General features: G+C 45.8%; 1 protein-coding gene and 1 long non-coding RNA gene across 6 annotated transcripts in view; one reads left to right on the plus strand and one right to left on the minus strand.

Moving 5' to 3' along the window:
• Positions 1-199: 199 nt before the first annotated feature.
• Positions 200-15860, minus strand: part of METTL21A (methyltransferase 21A, HSPA lysine) — a 70456-nt gene continuing 54795 nt past the window's right edge. For 2 of the 5 annotated variants that reach the window (XM_054700026.1, XM_054700025.1), the window contains 3 exons: positions 9340-9529; positions 7671-7782; positions 200-1360 (listed from right to left, as the gene is read on the minus strand). In XM_054700026.1, the coding sequence (XP_054556001.1) occupies positions 963-1360; positions 7671-7782; positions 9340-9529 (700 nt within the window). In that variant the 3' untranslated portion in view covers positions 200-962. Of the gene's footprint in view, positions 1361-7670; positions 7783-9339; positions 9530-10151; positions 10171-10303; positions 10361-11524; positions 11544-15860 lie in introns of those variants that run through there. The other 3 variants (XM_037523935.2, XM_037523933.2, XM_054700027.1) reach the window with 3 other exon arrangements.
• LOC129146656 (uncharacterized) overlaps positions 10027-15860 on the plus strand; it is a 64047-nt gene continuing 58213 nt past the window's right edge. The window contains exon 1 of the long non-coding RNA XR_008553641.1: positions 10027-10143. This is a non-coding gene — a long non-coding RNA (uncharacterized LOC129146656). The remainder of the gene's footprint in view (positions 10144-15860) is intronic.

Here is a 15860-nt window from a genome sequence, read left to right on the forward strand (position 1 = left end):
TTTTACATTGTAATAAAAGGGGGTTGTGTGTATGACTTTATAAAATATATCAAAGATAATCATTTTTATTTGGTTATAATATACTAGATACTAGGGAGGGCAACAATGTAAAAGGCAGGAGGCTTACAGTGTCCTAGGGAATACTGAAGCATTGCAAGTACAACATGGAAGGAGATTATAACCTGTCACAGAGAGATGAAATTTAAAACTTGTTTTCATTGTCATTCTATGCATTGTAAGGAGGCAGAAGTCCAGGAAAAAAATGTAAAATCACATCTGAGAAAGGGAAAAACAACGGAACGGCTTTTGAGTTGAAGGTAACCAAGTCACAAGTCACAGCACAAAGAAATCCATGGAGCTTTCAAAAAGTAAATAAAATTTTATTTTTATTATTTCTTTGTTTATTTGTCTGAAACAGCCCCCCGCCAAAAAACAACAACAACAAAAAAACAGGGTATGAGACTCAGAAGACATTTACCCTAATCACAAAACAACCAAAAGTATTTAAGACCTACAGGTGAGGCAGACAAAAGATTTCAGGAGCATTAAAAGCTCAGGGAATGTCTGTTAAACCCCTTGTTTAATACTCAAAGTTAGAAAATCAGACCTTATATATATATGATGTGCATGATATTGCCTCATTCAAACAACCTTACTACACTGGAGATGCCTTTGTACCAGGTTGTCAGAACTGGGAATGAAAAGGGAGCGGTATGGGATACAGAAATGACATAAATCAAAAGTCTTAGACTTGCCTTTAAATGTTAATTGAACTTCAGAGTAAAATATGACCAAAAAACGCAATGGAACACATGGGGCTCTGCTGTAAAACCTCACATTGTGCTGTCTGATGAGAACCTTTACACTTTGTGTTCAGGAAGCCATTTTATGAAATATTGTTAGAGTTCCAGTCTAAGATCTCCACTGACACTCAATGACAACATTCCTATAAATATGGTCAATTATAAGTCCTCCCTCTGGTTTCTCTTCAGTGCTTTGTAAATATGTACATCTTTTTCAGGGTCATAGTGAACTTTACTCACAGTAAATTGCCTCTCCAGCATCACTAAGAAGTTGTTATCCCGTTCATAGCGAATTCGGCAAGCTAAAAGAATCACTGAGTGGTTGCTACAGAGATGTTCCAATGTTTGAAGAAGATCTGCGAATGTTTCTTCTATATATATGATATCAGCTCCAAGTATCAGGTCAAATTCTCCAGATGAATAACTCCCCAAATTTTGTCCCCAAGTCAATTCCTTAACAACAGCTTTGGGTTGGATATGGGGAGGTAAGTTGGCTTGAACATTTGACTTAAGAAATTCTAATGCTACTTTTCGATCCGTGATAGTCACTTGAGCACCTAGAATGTGGGACAGAGAGAGTAATGTAAACATCAGTACAACTAATAGGTTAGCACTCAAGTTAAAAGGCAGACTGATGGTTTCAATTTTCACTTTATTATAATTAGTCTTTTTCCTGGTCCCTTATTTAGGTTTTCTAAATTCCTGCTAGGAGTGAGACCATCTGGAATTTTTCTTTCTGGCTTATTTCATAGAGCATGATCCCTTCCAGCTCCATCCATGTTGCTGCAAATTGCATAAGGTTATCTTTTTTGATTGCTGAGTAATATTCCATGTATTTGGTATGTACCAAATTTCTTGAACCAGAGACACACTAAGGGGGGTGGGGGGGGAGGGATTATGGTCAAACTAAGGGAGGTGGGAATTGTATGGGGACTATAACCAAAATGAAAATGCATACATTGTGCAAAAAATGAAAAATTATGTAAAAAATACATAAAATAAAAAATAAAAATGAACAAGGCAGGCTGAGGGTCTCTAAATTACCTCCTGATGTGCAAAAGATCATGCCCTTCATGGCCGGCTGCAGCAGATCAAATTAATGATCAATAGCTCCTTTTGCACTGCCTATTAGTAAAAGTAAACCTTGTTTTGTCACTGACAAACTTGCTATTTGCTCAAGTTGTATTTATAAAATGCAGAGTCCCAAGTGGACAGGCTGATGCTTCTGAATTCTGCAGGCAGAGCTGGCCCACCCTCGCCAGCTGTCTGTGCTTCACTCATTAGCTCCCAACTCAAATCAGTAGGTCTCAGTGTAAAACCATCCAAGAATGAAAATCTAGTTGTAAATGATTATAAAGATGACAAGATACCAAAAATAGAGAGAGGCTACTTTCTGGAGTCAAAACTTTAAAAAGAATTAAGGAAGAGTTAACTGGCTATGCAGGAATCCCAGTCCTGCCAACCTGTATTTATGTAATACCTAATTATTGGAAAATGGTAAATTTAGAAACTACTAGATTTTATTAAAATACAAAGGGGTAAGATGAGATCATGTTATATAAGAGCTAAGTTTCTACATGCAATGCATAAAATAATGAGGCAGTATTTTATTAATCTGTTTCTTGTGGAATGAATTAAAAGATGTGATTTTTTTTTGAACCAGTAAGACTGAGAGAAGAATGAACTGCTACTCTGAAACACCTCATCTACATGTAGTGACAATAAGTACAATTCTGCTAAGCTTTGGCCCCATAGATTCTGCAATTTAAAATTATGTTTTATTCTTTCATAAAATTATTTATTTGCATGCTTCTTCAGCTAGTAATCTCCACGGGCAGTCCCCATGGTATGCCAGAGAGTGCCAGTAAGCATTGGTATGAAACATTTCAATGTCACATATCTTGACCCATAATATTAGGGTGGTATGTAATTCCATTTGACTTTTATAGTCTTGTTCAAGTTGTTCAATTTTACAAGCACGGACCTACCACTTAGACCACATTTGCTACTCAATGTGTTGCCTATAAACAGAATTCAGTGACACTGCTCATTTCTCTTGATGATTAAAGTCACAGATGGCCTTCTTCCTTGTTGACTTAAGAGTTTTATCTTTAGATTTCTTAACCATCTACAAAGTACTTTCGCTGGCAACAATGAAGTGACCTAGTCTTTGTACATCACCTCAGTGTTCATTTTAATAGCTTTTAGAGGTACATCTTCTCTAATGTTTCAGGATATCTAAAGCTACTTCTAAATATATCCCTGGAGTTTTAACAGGATCCTGATATTCATCCACTCTACAAATACCTACCATCAATCATAGGCCAAAAACCCCTATCCACATAGAGCTTACATTCAACTGAGGAGACAGACAATAAGAGGTTTTTTAAAGTGGAATATCTGGTATGTTGGTTGGAGAGACAGAATAAGGAAAACAATGGAGACATGAAATGTTAGCTAGTAAGGGAGGTGGGTGTGAAATCGTAGATTGGGTAGAAAGGGAAGGCCTCATTGAGGAGGCAACTCAGGTAAAGGCATAGAGGAAGTGAGGAAATTACAGAGTACATATCAAGGGTAGCAGCAGAACAGGTGCAAAGGCCTAAAGGGGGTGCAGGTGAGGAGGCCAGAGTGGCTGGAATGAATGAATGAATGCAGAAGATAGTAGGAGATGAGATCAGAGAAAGGGAGGGAGGCAGGTTGTTTAGGGTCTTATAGGTTGTATTTTGAAAAGACTGACCTCTGGGCACCATGGGAAGCCACTAGCGACTACTAAACAGAAGTGCCAATGAGCTAGCTTCTAACTTGGGTTTTAAAGGAACTCCTAGTAATGAGGCAGGGCCACAATCAAGGAGACCCCACACTAATTCAGATGGAGGAGGCTGGTGGCTCGTCCCTTGCTGTAACCACCCTCGTCACCCTGTCACAAGCCACCCCTCAAACCCTCCTGTGAGGGGCACCTCTCCTGACTCTCATGGGACTCTTCCTCATGAGTCACGAGTTTAATCACCCAAATGTCCATCCCTAAACATTACAGCTTTGCCTGTGGTTTCATTTGCTTATGAGGAAGAGCACAGAGAATGCCTCAAGTTTCTTTCAATCTATCAGTTCCTTTCTATGTCTTTGTCCTTGCAATTTAGGAAAAAAAAAAACAATTATTTTGTCCTATAGTTTACTACAATTTTGTAAATTTTACCATTTGTATAGTTCCTCTGTCCTCTGTCAATCTGAGTTTGATTTTTTTTTTAAAGATTTATTTATGCATACAAGAGCTGGGTACAGGCCAGAGGTGTGCAGGGTGAGAGGATTCACCAGAGGCAGAGTGGAGAACAGAACAGGTAGATTGAATGGACTGCTGAGGTGAGCAGCAGGTGAGTCAGGAGAGGTCTGCTGCACCATGTGGGTAGCTCCCTGGCCAGGGATTGAACTCATGCTTCAGTGTCTGTGGATAGCTTCATAGGTTGCATCTTAACCCCTGACCCACCAGGGAGACCCTGAGTTTGATTTTTTTAACAAGACCCTCTCAGAGGTGGTGGTGCATTTTCCTCAGATCTCATTCTGTGAGATGTGAAAGGGTCCATTTTCACAAGGTAAGGCAGCTACAAATACCCAATGTCCAGATCCTTACTTCATTAGATCCTTTTGCATTTGCTCAGGAAATTTCTTTAAAGGGAAGTTTCTTTCAATGTGGTTACTCATTTTGTATAAAACAGAAAGACAACTTTTGTGCCCTCTCCCCCATTTTTAAATATGATTTCAAAGAGTTGGTTTCTAATATCCTCCAAAGATGACTAATTAGGTTTACATTTTTGTTTTATGCTATGAACTCATGGGTTAAATATATCTGATGTATTAAATCCACTGCTGTTATCATTGCTGCTGTTCAAATTGTCCAATCATTTGCCAGTGGACTTTTGACACAGCCCCAGTCACCTGGGAGAACTCCCTTGCTACCTGGTATGACAAGATATTTTTGGGTTGTCTTACACATTTCCTGCCACAGACCAAGAATCAGCTACTAATAACTGGCTGGTTTTTAAGTTTAAATTGATTTAAAAGTCAGTCAATTTTTAGGTGGGAGAAACACAAGTTTGTGTGCTAGTGAGAATGAACAGGTAGATGCAGGCGAGAACAGCACTGGAGCAATGTCTGAACAGGTGAGGAGGGACTGGCCATGTCAGGCAGACATCTGCACCTGCACAAAGGCAGAGACGCAGGTGGGTTAAAGGCGGTAATGGAAGGTTAGAGAAGTTCTCTTCTGATTGTTTCAATGTGCTCAGTGAAAGGAGAAATGTCATCAGCTAAGGGACAAGGACAGCGAATGGAGAAGGAAGGAACAGAGGTGGGCAGACAGGAGAGAAGGTAGGGTGTGTCTTCTAAGCAGCACCAAGAGCACTCTCAAGTTTCTTGATCGGGGTTTTAGATGAGACCCAGCAGAAGGACATCTCGTCCAGCCACACCCACCCAGAGGCACAGACTTGGAACATGTGGGAGCTGCACTTAATTAGATCTGTCCCTAGTGAAAAAGATCAAGCGAGGAAGGGTGAGGTGAGCCTCTGAGATTACAATGGATAAGAGGAAATGAGGCAGTCTTAGTTCACAAAAAAACTAATGAAAACTGATCCAGTAAGACAAAATAGCTTGCTGTCACTCCCTTGGTAATGGAAAAAGAAAATGTAAATATCTGTCATAACTTTTAGCTTTTTGTTCTATAAGCAATGCCTGCATTTATTCAACATTTGCTCACACACTATGTGTTAGAGCTACAGAGAGGATTGAGAAAATCCTTGCCCTCTAGGAACTCAGTCTCATGAGGAAGAGAGACATGTAGACATAATGGGACCCAATATGTGGAGTGGAATCTAGGAAATGGGTGTGCCAGGAAATTATGTGGCAACAGAGGTGAAATTTTTCAAGAGGTACAAAGGTTAAAGAAAGATTTTGGAAGGAAGGGAATTCTAAGCTTACACCTTTAAAAATGTGGCATTAGCCAGGGGAAAACAGATAAAGAAAGAACATTCAAGGCAGAAGGGACAAACCAAAAGCAGTGTCTGTGTGTCCCTTGAATTCAAACAGTGCAATCACCCTGCAAAAGAGTAAGGCTGGGGGGCCTCCCTGGTGGCACAGGGCTTAAAGTCTCAGAGACATCAAGTTATCACCAGCCACTGCGGCCTGAGTTCGATACCCAGCCAGGGAGCTTAACCCACACGGCGTAGCAGACCTCTCCGGCCTCGCCCCCTGCTCCCCTCAGCAGTGTGTTTCAGTAGATCTGCTTGTTCTGCTCCCCACTCTGTCTTTGATGTATCTTCTCACCACCACCACCACCCCCACCACCACCACCCACACCTCTGACCCATACTCCAGTTCTTGTATGCAGAAATAAAAATAAAACTTAAAAAAAAAAAAGAGTAAAGCTGAAGAGTCAGGCAGAATGAAATCGCAGAGCCTCTCTAAGGCACCTGAGATTTAGGCTGCAGGCAGTGGGGAGGCAGAGGAATGGCTGATACAGGCCACTCTGGCCCATTAGGAAAGTGGGTCCCATTTTCCTCTCAGAGACTGGGTTGTGAAGACAAAGCAGACAGAAAAGCCAGATGGGAATGTGGTTATAATCACAGAAATGATGAGAGTTCCTACCAGGCAGTGGGAACAGAAAGGGAGGAATAGAATCAAGACACAGTAAAAGAAGAATCAGCGAGGCTCTAGGGATGGGGTGGGAGTGTGGCGGAACGGGTCAAGGAGTTGACTAGAGCGACTACTTAAATAGTGAGGTTAGCTCAGAACAAAAGAGAAAGGGAAAGTTTGAAAAGGGAAGAAGAGTTGAAATTCAAATGTGTATTGTCTGAGGTGCTGAGAAATAGCCAGGATGAGGCAGGCAGCTTTTCAGTGAAACATGTAAGTTCAAAGTTCAATGGAGACTTGCACTAGAATCGTAGAAAATGAAGAGACAATTTTTTTTCTGAGCATTCTATTTTAAGACAGTGGTCCCCAAACTTGGTTAGGCATCAGACCACCTGAGAAATTAAAAACCCGGATTCTCTGACCCTATCCCAACTTACAGAGTCCGACCTTTAATTGGAATTTTTTTTCTAAAAATAGTTTCCAAGTAGCATAAAACCGGGTGGAGCTTTTCAAACTAAGAATCAGGGTTTGAGAGTCAATAGGATTCATATTCTAACTCCACAATCCACTAGATTCCATTAGCTGACAAGCCCTCATTTCACCACTTAACAAGATTTCCGAGAAGACCCGCCATGCAGGCCAGGCCACAGTGAGGCCGGAAAAGGACAGAGCAGCCTGAACTTGACCGCCAGCGGTGAGCAGTTACTTCTGCTTTTAAGAGGAAAATCTCATTAACATTTTTCATCACACTTTTTTTTTTTTCCTGCTTTCTAAGTCAACTTTTCATTTCCTTCCTCTCCCCCAGTTAGGGTTACATTGGAAACACTCTGAGAGGAGCGCTCTCTCTGCCTTGCTCACGCCTCTGGGTGTAGTACCTAAATCTGCGCTAGGCACAGGGCGGGTCTGCCCTGAACCAAGAATAGATGACTAAGGTTACAAGAAATGAAAGTACTTTAAAAGGAAAAAACCATCTCTTTCTGCCCTGTGTGGCAGGTGCAGTACTAGGACCAAGGACACACAGAAAGAACTGGAGGGGGCAAGGTGATCTCCCATGCAGAGTATAAGTGACAGGATGAGAGAGAGGAGAAATTAACTCACTGGAGTTAACAGCACCAGCAGCGGGCCCATAACTCGTAAGTACAGGAGAAAGGAATATAACCCAGCTACGGGAAGATAGTAATGGGTGTTGCATCATGAGACCTCTAAATGAGTTCCTTTCATGAAGGGGTAAAGCCACAGTGCCACACTCACCCAGCAGGGCAGCCACTATGCCCACCAGCCCTGTGCCAGCACCCAGCTCCACGGCAGAGCAGCCCCTGAGCTCCACAGCGCCCATCTCCAGATAGGTGGAAAGAACGACAGCCTGAGTCAAAACACAGCGATATAATTAAAGCCAACATTGCTTGGGGAGCTGAAGGGTTTCCAAGTAGGTTTACTGACACTCCCTGGTGGTCTGGTGGTTAAGATTCGGTGCCCTCAAGTAGGCTAACCGCACTGGCAGAAAGGCACCCAACACCCCTCTCCCACTGCAAGGTTCAATTCCTAGTTTTACATCAGCAGCAACTCAGCCACTGTTGGGAAGCATCAAGCCCTGCAGCAAGGCTGCCTGGTCCCACCTAAGTCCCTAAGAGGAACAGCAGCACCGTGGTCAATGACACCACCCTCCATGATGGGTCCTGCTGAGTCTGGGAAGGTAAATTTCTCAAGGGGTCACAGTACTTCCACACTTGGGAATCTGCAAAACTACCCTGGCAGAGCTGAACAGCCTCTGAGTTTGTTTAAGGGACTGTCTAGTTCCTAAATCAAGCTTTAAGTCAGCAGGGCCACAACTTCACCCAGAGTCCAAGGCTCCTGAGCTGTGTCTCAACCCCGAGTCCCTAATAGGCATTACCCCATAGTGGCCCGCATCTGCCGGACATCAAGAGTTAAGTTTTGGCAAAAGTTCTGGATACTAGATGTCTGAATTAGCATTTTATATGATTCTATTAAAGCACTGTTAACATAATTTTTTTAATATAATGTTTTTCAGGGCCACATACTGTTAGCATAGCTGGCAATTCCTTCTTTAGGAGGCTCGGCCATTCCTTGTTATTAATTATCATTATCACTTCTGGAATATTTTTTCACGGTTGTCTTGGGCTAGATTCTGAGAAGCGGTATCATTAGGCTATATTATGATTTGTAGTTCTAAACGTTTCTTTACCAACCCTAACACAGTGCTAACTGCAGATTGTAAAACTATCTATGCCAGCCATTTATTCAACAGTAACTGACTCCCACTGAGTCCCAGGTGAGGTGCAAGTCAGTGTCACAAGTGGTGCTGGGAGAAGTAAAAAAGCAATTACAGTATGATTTTGTACCCACTACACTGATGGAAAACTTAGAAAGAAAACACATATTTTTCCTTTTGCGATTTGGCACTTTCAACATTCTCTGTGCAGTACTTAATTTTTTTTTTAACTTAAAAATGAATTTGATGAATGTCTCAAGCAGTTAGGGGCCCCTGCCTTCCTTCGAGTCCTCCCTCCCAACCTCTTCCTGTAAATTACTGGCAAGTCCAAGTCCTTAAACATTGCTCAGCTCCCCTTCCTTCAACCTTAAAATACACCTATTTGAGGAGGCAGAGGGGGCAGAGAAGTGATTCCAATGGGTAGAAGTTTTTTTAGAGGGGGTGGGATGATGAAAATATTTCAAAATGGTGAGTGGGGATGACTGCACCACTCTGAATTAACTTTAAAAAAAATCACTCTTTAGATAAGTGAAATTCGTGGCTTACGAACCGTATCTCAGTGAAGAAGTACTTTTTGAAAAACATAAAGGGCAGTCTTGGAATCAAAGGAGGCTCTTTTCCAGAACAACCCCCCTTCCCCACACACACACACCCCACTCGCCCATCACCCCCTGGGGCTTGCTTACTCACCGCATCCCAAACCACCGCGGCCACTCCCAGCTGCCTCCAGTCCTGCCTGATCTGGATCGTGTGGTTTGCAAAGGAGAAGGTGGCAAGAGGCTTGTGGAATTTCTGCAGCCCCACGGCCGCGTTCTCGTCATAAGGCACCAGGGCCATTTCGCCTGCGCCCCGAGCAGAAGGCCTCTCTGCTCCCTCAAACCTGTTAGGCAAAATAATCCTGGTGATGCTCTGGCCACAAAATTCGTTCTCTCAAGTGGCTCCACGTGCGTGTTGAGGCCAGCGTACAGTCATAAGAAGGCAGAGCTGAGGGGAGACTGTATCCACCTCCTTTCGCGGGGCTCTTCCTCCGAGGCTAGTGGGGAGTGAGGATTTGCTCTGAATTCACGTCAAGGGCGGCCTTGGGGCATAAGAGCCTGAACGGCACGACTCCTGCGGGGTGCCCTAGGCGCTCTGGGGTGACCATTCTGAATTCCGGGCGGCCCAGCGGCAGAGAGTGCCCAGGGCCCTGGGGGTGCGAGCCGGGGGCGCTAAGCTGCCCAGCCCCGCGCTGACCGCAGCTGCAACCCCCAGAGTGTTTTCTCGTTTCCACTCGGCCCGCCCGCCATCCCTTCCCAGTCGGGGCGTCCGATCGCGCGCTCAGCGCCCCGAACGCGCACTCGGAGTGGGTGTCCGTGGTCTGGGGAGCCGGCCTCGGACACGGCGGGGCAGACGCGGGGCCGCAGCTCCCCCTCCGCGGGACTGGACACAGACAACAGACACGAGGAACTGCGCACCCCCAAACCCGCCCAGCCCGGCCCTCTCCGGGGCCGCCAGGTGCGTACTTCCTACCGCGGCCGCCGGGAGGGCGGGGGTGGCGAGGACTCGGGCCCGCGCCCCCCGGGCCTCCTCGGCGCGGGGCGCCCGCCTCACCGCCAGGGGGCTCGAGGCCCCAGGGCCGCGCTGAGGCCGCCCCAGAGCCCGGCCCGCCACTCACCGGGGCCCGCGGCGCGGCCTGGTCGCTACTCACGGCTCGGGAGACGGCCCCGCGCGCCGCGCTCCCCGCCGGCGCCCCCTCCCCGCCCCCGAGGCCGGCGGCGGAAAACCCCGCCTTAAAGGGCCGAGCAGCGCGCGGGAGGCCGGCGGGGCCCCCGCCCCGGAGACACGCGCTTCCGGCGCCCCCCCCGCCCAGCGGGGTGCCCGGGGAGTGCCCGGGGAGCGCCCGGCGGGTGGGGCTGCCGCGGGCGCGGGGCGGAGGGAAGGGGGTGCGTGGCCGCGCGTGGGGAGCCAGCGCCCCCGTGCGTGCCCCGGCGCCCCGGCTTCGAGCGCCGCCCGGCGGGTGGGCGGGCGAGGGGAGACGACCCGCGAGAGGGAGCCGCGCCGGCGCCCCGCCTCTCTGGGCTGGTTCTCCCGCGGGCGCCTTGGTTTTCGTTTTATTTATATATATATATTTTTAAGATTTATTTATTTTTGCATACAAGAGCTGGGGTACAGGCCAGAGGTGTGGGGGTGAGAGGATCCACCAGAGATGGAGCGCCCAGGAGACTGACAGAAACACGCTGCTGAGGGAGCCGCGGGCGAGCCAGGGCGGGGCTGCCGCGCCTGTGTGGGTCTCTCGGGTCTCTCCCTGGCCGGCCGGGATCGAACCAGGGATCGAACCAGGGATCGAACCAGGGATTGAACCAGGGATCGAACTCGTGCTGCAGAGGCTGCGGATTGCTTCACAGTGCGGTGCTTAACCCCTTGCGCCAACAGAGAGGCCCCGGTTTCGTTTTAAAGGCGGCCAGTCAGGCGGGTGTAGGAAAAAGTTCCCCCGAAGAATACACGGTCTCCCCTTCGTGCCCGCGTCTCCCGAGTGGGGTCGGGGCGGGCGGGGACGGGGACAAAGCGCTTCTCGCCGGGAGCGCGAACCGAGCGTGCTCGTGGTGCCCGGGCTGGGGTGGCACCCCCGCCGGAGACGGGCGGGGCGCGTGGGGATCCCGACTTGACTCTGACCCCGACGGTGGCGCCGACTCCCTGGCCCTCGTCTCTCTCCTCCGGGGGAGACGGTTCGCGTACCTGCCCTTGGGACACCCATTCCCGGCTTGAAAGCTGCTGACAGCGTGGCACCCGCTGTGCCACGGGTATACCCGCCCTGGGGCGTGGGGGCCGGGGTGGGGCGCACCCTTCTCCAGGGAAAGTTCCCTTTTCTCCCCCGACCCTGACTCCCACGCCTCACCCCTCCCTGCAGCCGCCTCTCACGGTGATGGTGCGCCCCGGCCGCACAGCAGGAGGAACTCTGCGCCTTTCTGCTCCCTTTAACCGGATTCTGGGTCCTGCCACCCGAAAGTGTGAGCTGGTGTGCGGTGGAGTCAGAGCTTTGACATTTTTAAGAGCTTCCCGGAGATTTCCCTGGTGCTGTCAGCTGAAACCTCCCGTCACCGCCCCCGTCACCCTCCCTTGACACCCCCTACCCCGGCACCCCTGCCACCCCGCAGGGGGCGTGCGAGGCCTCTCAGCAGTTTTGCATAAACGTTTCCACCCGAGACTGTCAAAAGTGACTTGAAGTGAAATTTGAAGCTTACCAAAGTGAAAGTGTTCAATCAGTTTTGTTTAGCTTTGCTTGTTTTATCGTTTAACTTGTTTATGTTGACATCTTCGTGCAGTAGAATTTATTTTTTTGAAGCAGCTTTAAGTTCACAGCAAACTTGGAAAGAAGGTGCAGAGGTTTCCCCTAAACTCCCTGCTCCCACGCGTGCTTAGCCTCCCCCTTTGTCAACATCGCAGACCAGACTGGCACTTTTGATGTAACTGCTGAACCCACCTTGATCAATCATTGTCACCCATAGGGTTAGGGTTCACTCTTGATGTTGTAGGTTTTATGAGATTGGTGAGATGTGTAATGAAATATACCCACCATTACTGTATGGTACAGAGTCCTTTCACTTCCCTAAAAATCCTCTGTGTGCCACCTATTCATCCCGCCTCCCTGTGCCATAACCCCTGGCAACCACTGATTGTTTTATTCAACTCCTTTGAGGATAGGATTACTGGTGTTATAGTAAGGGTGTGTTGAGTTTTATAAGAAACTGCCAGACAGCCCCTTCAAAGTGGCTGTACCATTTTGATTTCCATCCGCAATGAATGAGGGTTCCTGTTGGGCCCCATCCTCACCAGCATTTAGTGTTGTCAGTGTTTTAGATCTTAACCACTGTGATAGGCATGTCTAGTTGTTTTACTGTGCAATTCCCTAATGATATATGATAATGAAGTTTTTTTTCATATGCTTATTTGCCGTCTGTATATCTTCCTGGTGAGATATCTGTCACCATATTTTTGTTCTATTTTATTTATTTTCCAATTTTATTGAGACATAATTGGCATATTAAGTTTAAGGTATACAATATGATGATTTGATACATGTATATATTGTGAAAGAATTACAATAAGGCTAGTTAACACCCTGCATAATTGCAATTTGTGTGTATGCATGTTGAGAACTTTTAAGATTTACTCTCTTAACAACTAGCAAGTATATAATACAGTATTGTTAAATATAGTTACCTTGATAAATATTGGATCCAAAATCTACTCATAACTGGAAGCTTTTAACCTTTGAGCAATATCTCCCTCCCCACTCCCAGCCCATGGCAACCATCATTCTATTCTGTTTCTGTGAATGTGGCTTTTTTTTTTAAAGATTCCGTTTATGAGATCATACAGCATCTGTCTGACTTATGTCACTTGGCATAATGCTCTCAAAGGTCCATCCATGTTGTTGCAAATGGCAGGATTTTCCCCTTTTTATGACTGAGTAATATTCCCGTGTGTGAAACACATTTTCTGTGTCCATTCATCTGTCGATGGAAATTAGGTTGTTTCCATGTCTTGGCAATTACAAATAATAATGTTGCAGTGAACATGGGAGCCTAACTATCAAGACAGTGATTTCATTTCCTTCCAATATTAACCCAGAAGTGGGATTGCTGGATCACATGAGAACTATTTTTAACTTTTTGCAGGGTCTCCATACTGTTTTCCAGAGTAGCTACAAGTTTACATTCCCATCATAGTACAGTGGTGTTCCTTTTCTCCACATCGTAGCTGACACTTGCTATCTCTTGTCTTTCTGATAGTAGCCATTGTAACAGGTAGGAAGTAACATCTCTTTGAGGTTTATCTGCGTTTCCTGATGATTAGTGATGATGAGCATCTTTTTCATGAACTTGTTGGCAGTTGTTTATTCCATTTTTTAATCTGATTGTCTTCTTATTATTGACCTTTAAGAGTTCCTTGTAGAGCCTCCCTGGTGGTGCAAGGGGTTAAGTCTCAGCACAATGAAGCTATGGGCAGCCACTGCAGCACGAGTTCAGTCCCCGGCCAGGGAACTGACCCACATGGCGCAGCAGACCTCTCCTGCCTTACCTGCTGCTCCCCTCAGCGGTGTATTTCAGTCAATCTGCCTGTTCTGTTCTCCACTCTATCTCTGGTGAAACCTCTCACCCCACACCTCTGGCCTGTACCCCAGTTCTTGTATGCATAAATAAATAAATCTTTAAAAAAAAAAGAGTTCCTTGTAGATTTTGGATAACAGTCCTTTATCACACATATCTTCTCCCAGTCTGCGGCTTGTCTTTTCATTCTCTTGACAGTTTCTTTAACAGAGCAGAAATTTTTAATTTTAGTGAACAGCATATCAATTCTTTCTTTCATGCATTGTGCTCGTGGTGTTGCAGCTAAAGACATCACCAAACCCAAATTCATTTAGATTTTCTCTTATGTTTTCTTCTTCTAGGAGTTTCATAGTTTGCATTTTAACTTAGATCCATTTTGAGTTAATTTTTGTCAAGAGTGTTAAGTCTGTGTTTAGATAGATTCAGTGTTTTGCATGGGGGCATCCAGTTGTTCCAGAACCGTTATTGAGAAGGCTGTCTTTTTTTTATCGTGTTGTCCTTGCTGCTTTGAGTATGATCAGTTGAGTCTCCTTGTGTGGGCCTATTTATAGGTTCTCTGTTCCACTAACTTGTTGGTCTATTCTTTCACAGATGTTATACTGTCTTGATTATTGTGACTTGTTAGTGTATCTTGAATTCAGGATCGACATTTTGTCTATTGCGTTCTTCATTTTTTTTTTTCATTTTTAGTCCTTTTGGCTTTTTCTTCTCTCCCCTCCCTTTTTCTCCCCTGTTTTCTCCCTTCTCACTTGCTTCCTCTATGTCTCTGCTGCACCTGCCTTTCCATCTTCCTTTTCCTTTTTTTAAATTTCATTTTCTCTTTCCATTTCTTCATTCCATTCCTTTTGGTAGCCAGTATTAGAAATAAGAAAAAATACAGACTGTGGGGCAGAGAAGACTCAAGTCACCCCATTTTCATTGGGGTGGCCCCTCCTTTATTCTTTCTGCCTGTTCGTCACTGCTTCTGCTGAAATCATACGTTAGGACTTCACAAAACTTTCCCAACATCTCTGTACCTCATTAACATGGGACATAAGACACTCTATATTTCCTCGCAGTTTATCTGCAAAGATGCCATTTACTTTTTCTCACTGGTAACAGATAAGAAAGTTGTTCAGCTCATAAGTACCAGTTGGCTCAGAAAGCACCGAAAAGAATATTTAGGAACACACTCCATTCGTATAGCACTGTAGACAGTCAGTGAAACTGTTTCTATTAAAAACCCCATAAGCAGTGGTTCCCTATAAATACTTGAAAGTAAATTGTTAATCCTCAAAAAAATTGGGTTTATGGTAGATTATATGATTTAAAATAAACAATACACATTCCACAGGCCTGTCTCCACACCCTATGGAGGTCAGGCTTGGCCGTCTGACGTGCTTTGGTGAATGGAATATAGGTGGAAATGACATTTGCCACCTCGGCGCCAAGGGGTGAGGGAGCAGCCTTGTACAGCGGTGCCAGTGTGCTTTCCCCTCTGCTCACTAACTCAAGTCCCAGCTGGGGGTGCTTCTAACCCCAACCCCCAAGGTGGAGCAGAGCCACAGCTGACCTGTGAAATATGTGAAATGTGATTGAGAAATTAACCTTTGAGGGCCTCCCTGGTGGAGCAAGGTTAAGTCTCAGTGCTATCAAGCTATCAACAGCCAGGCCTGAGTTCAATCCCCAGCCAGGGAGCTAACCCCCACATGGCGCAGCAGACCTCTCCTGTCTCCCCGCTGCTTCCCTCAGCAGTATATTTCAGTACATCTGCCTGTTCTGTTCCCCAGTGTCTCTGGTGAATCCTCTTACCCCCTGCACCTCTGACCTATACCCCACTTCTTATGTGCATAAATAAATTAAAATAAATCTTTAAAAAAAAAGAAAGAGAAATTAACCTTTGAGAAGAGAACCGGTGAGATTCAGACATTGTTGCTACAGTCTAACTTAGCAGAAGCTCTCTGAACACAAGTATAAGAGGGATGGAAATTTTTAAAATTAGCAAGATTTTTTTAGTATGCATGGCTTAGTTTAGCTTCTCGGCAAAGTACAGCCTTTTGGGGAGCCTGTCTAGATCATGATCACTCCTTAATTGATCTATACCAGGGCCCCCAGTGTCAGCCTTGCTGGGGATGTGGGGAA

Source organism: Talpa occidentalis, unplaced genomic scaffold (genome assembly GCF_014898055.3).
Source record: "Talpa occidentalis isolate TD23 unplaced genomic scaffold, MPIMG_talOcc4v2.1 talOcc4.3, whole genome shotgun sequence".
In the NCBI taxonomy this organism is placed as follows: Eukaryota; Metazoa; Chordata; class Mammalia; order Eulipotyphla; family Talpidae; genus Talpa; species Talpa occidentalis.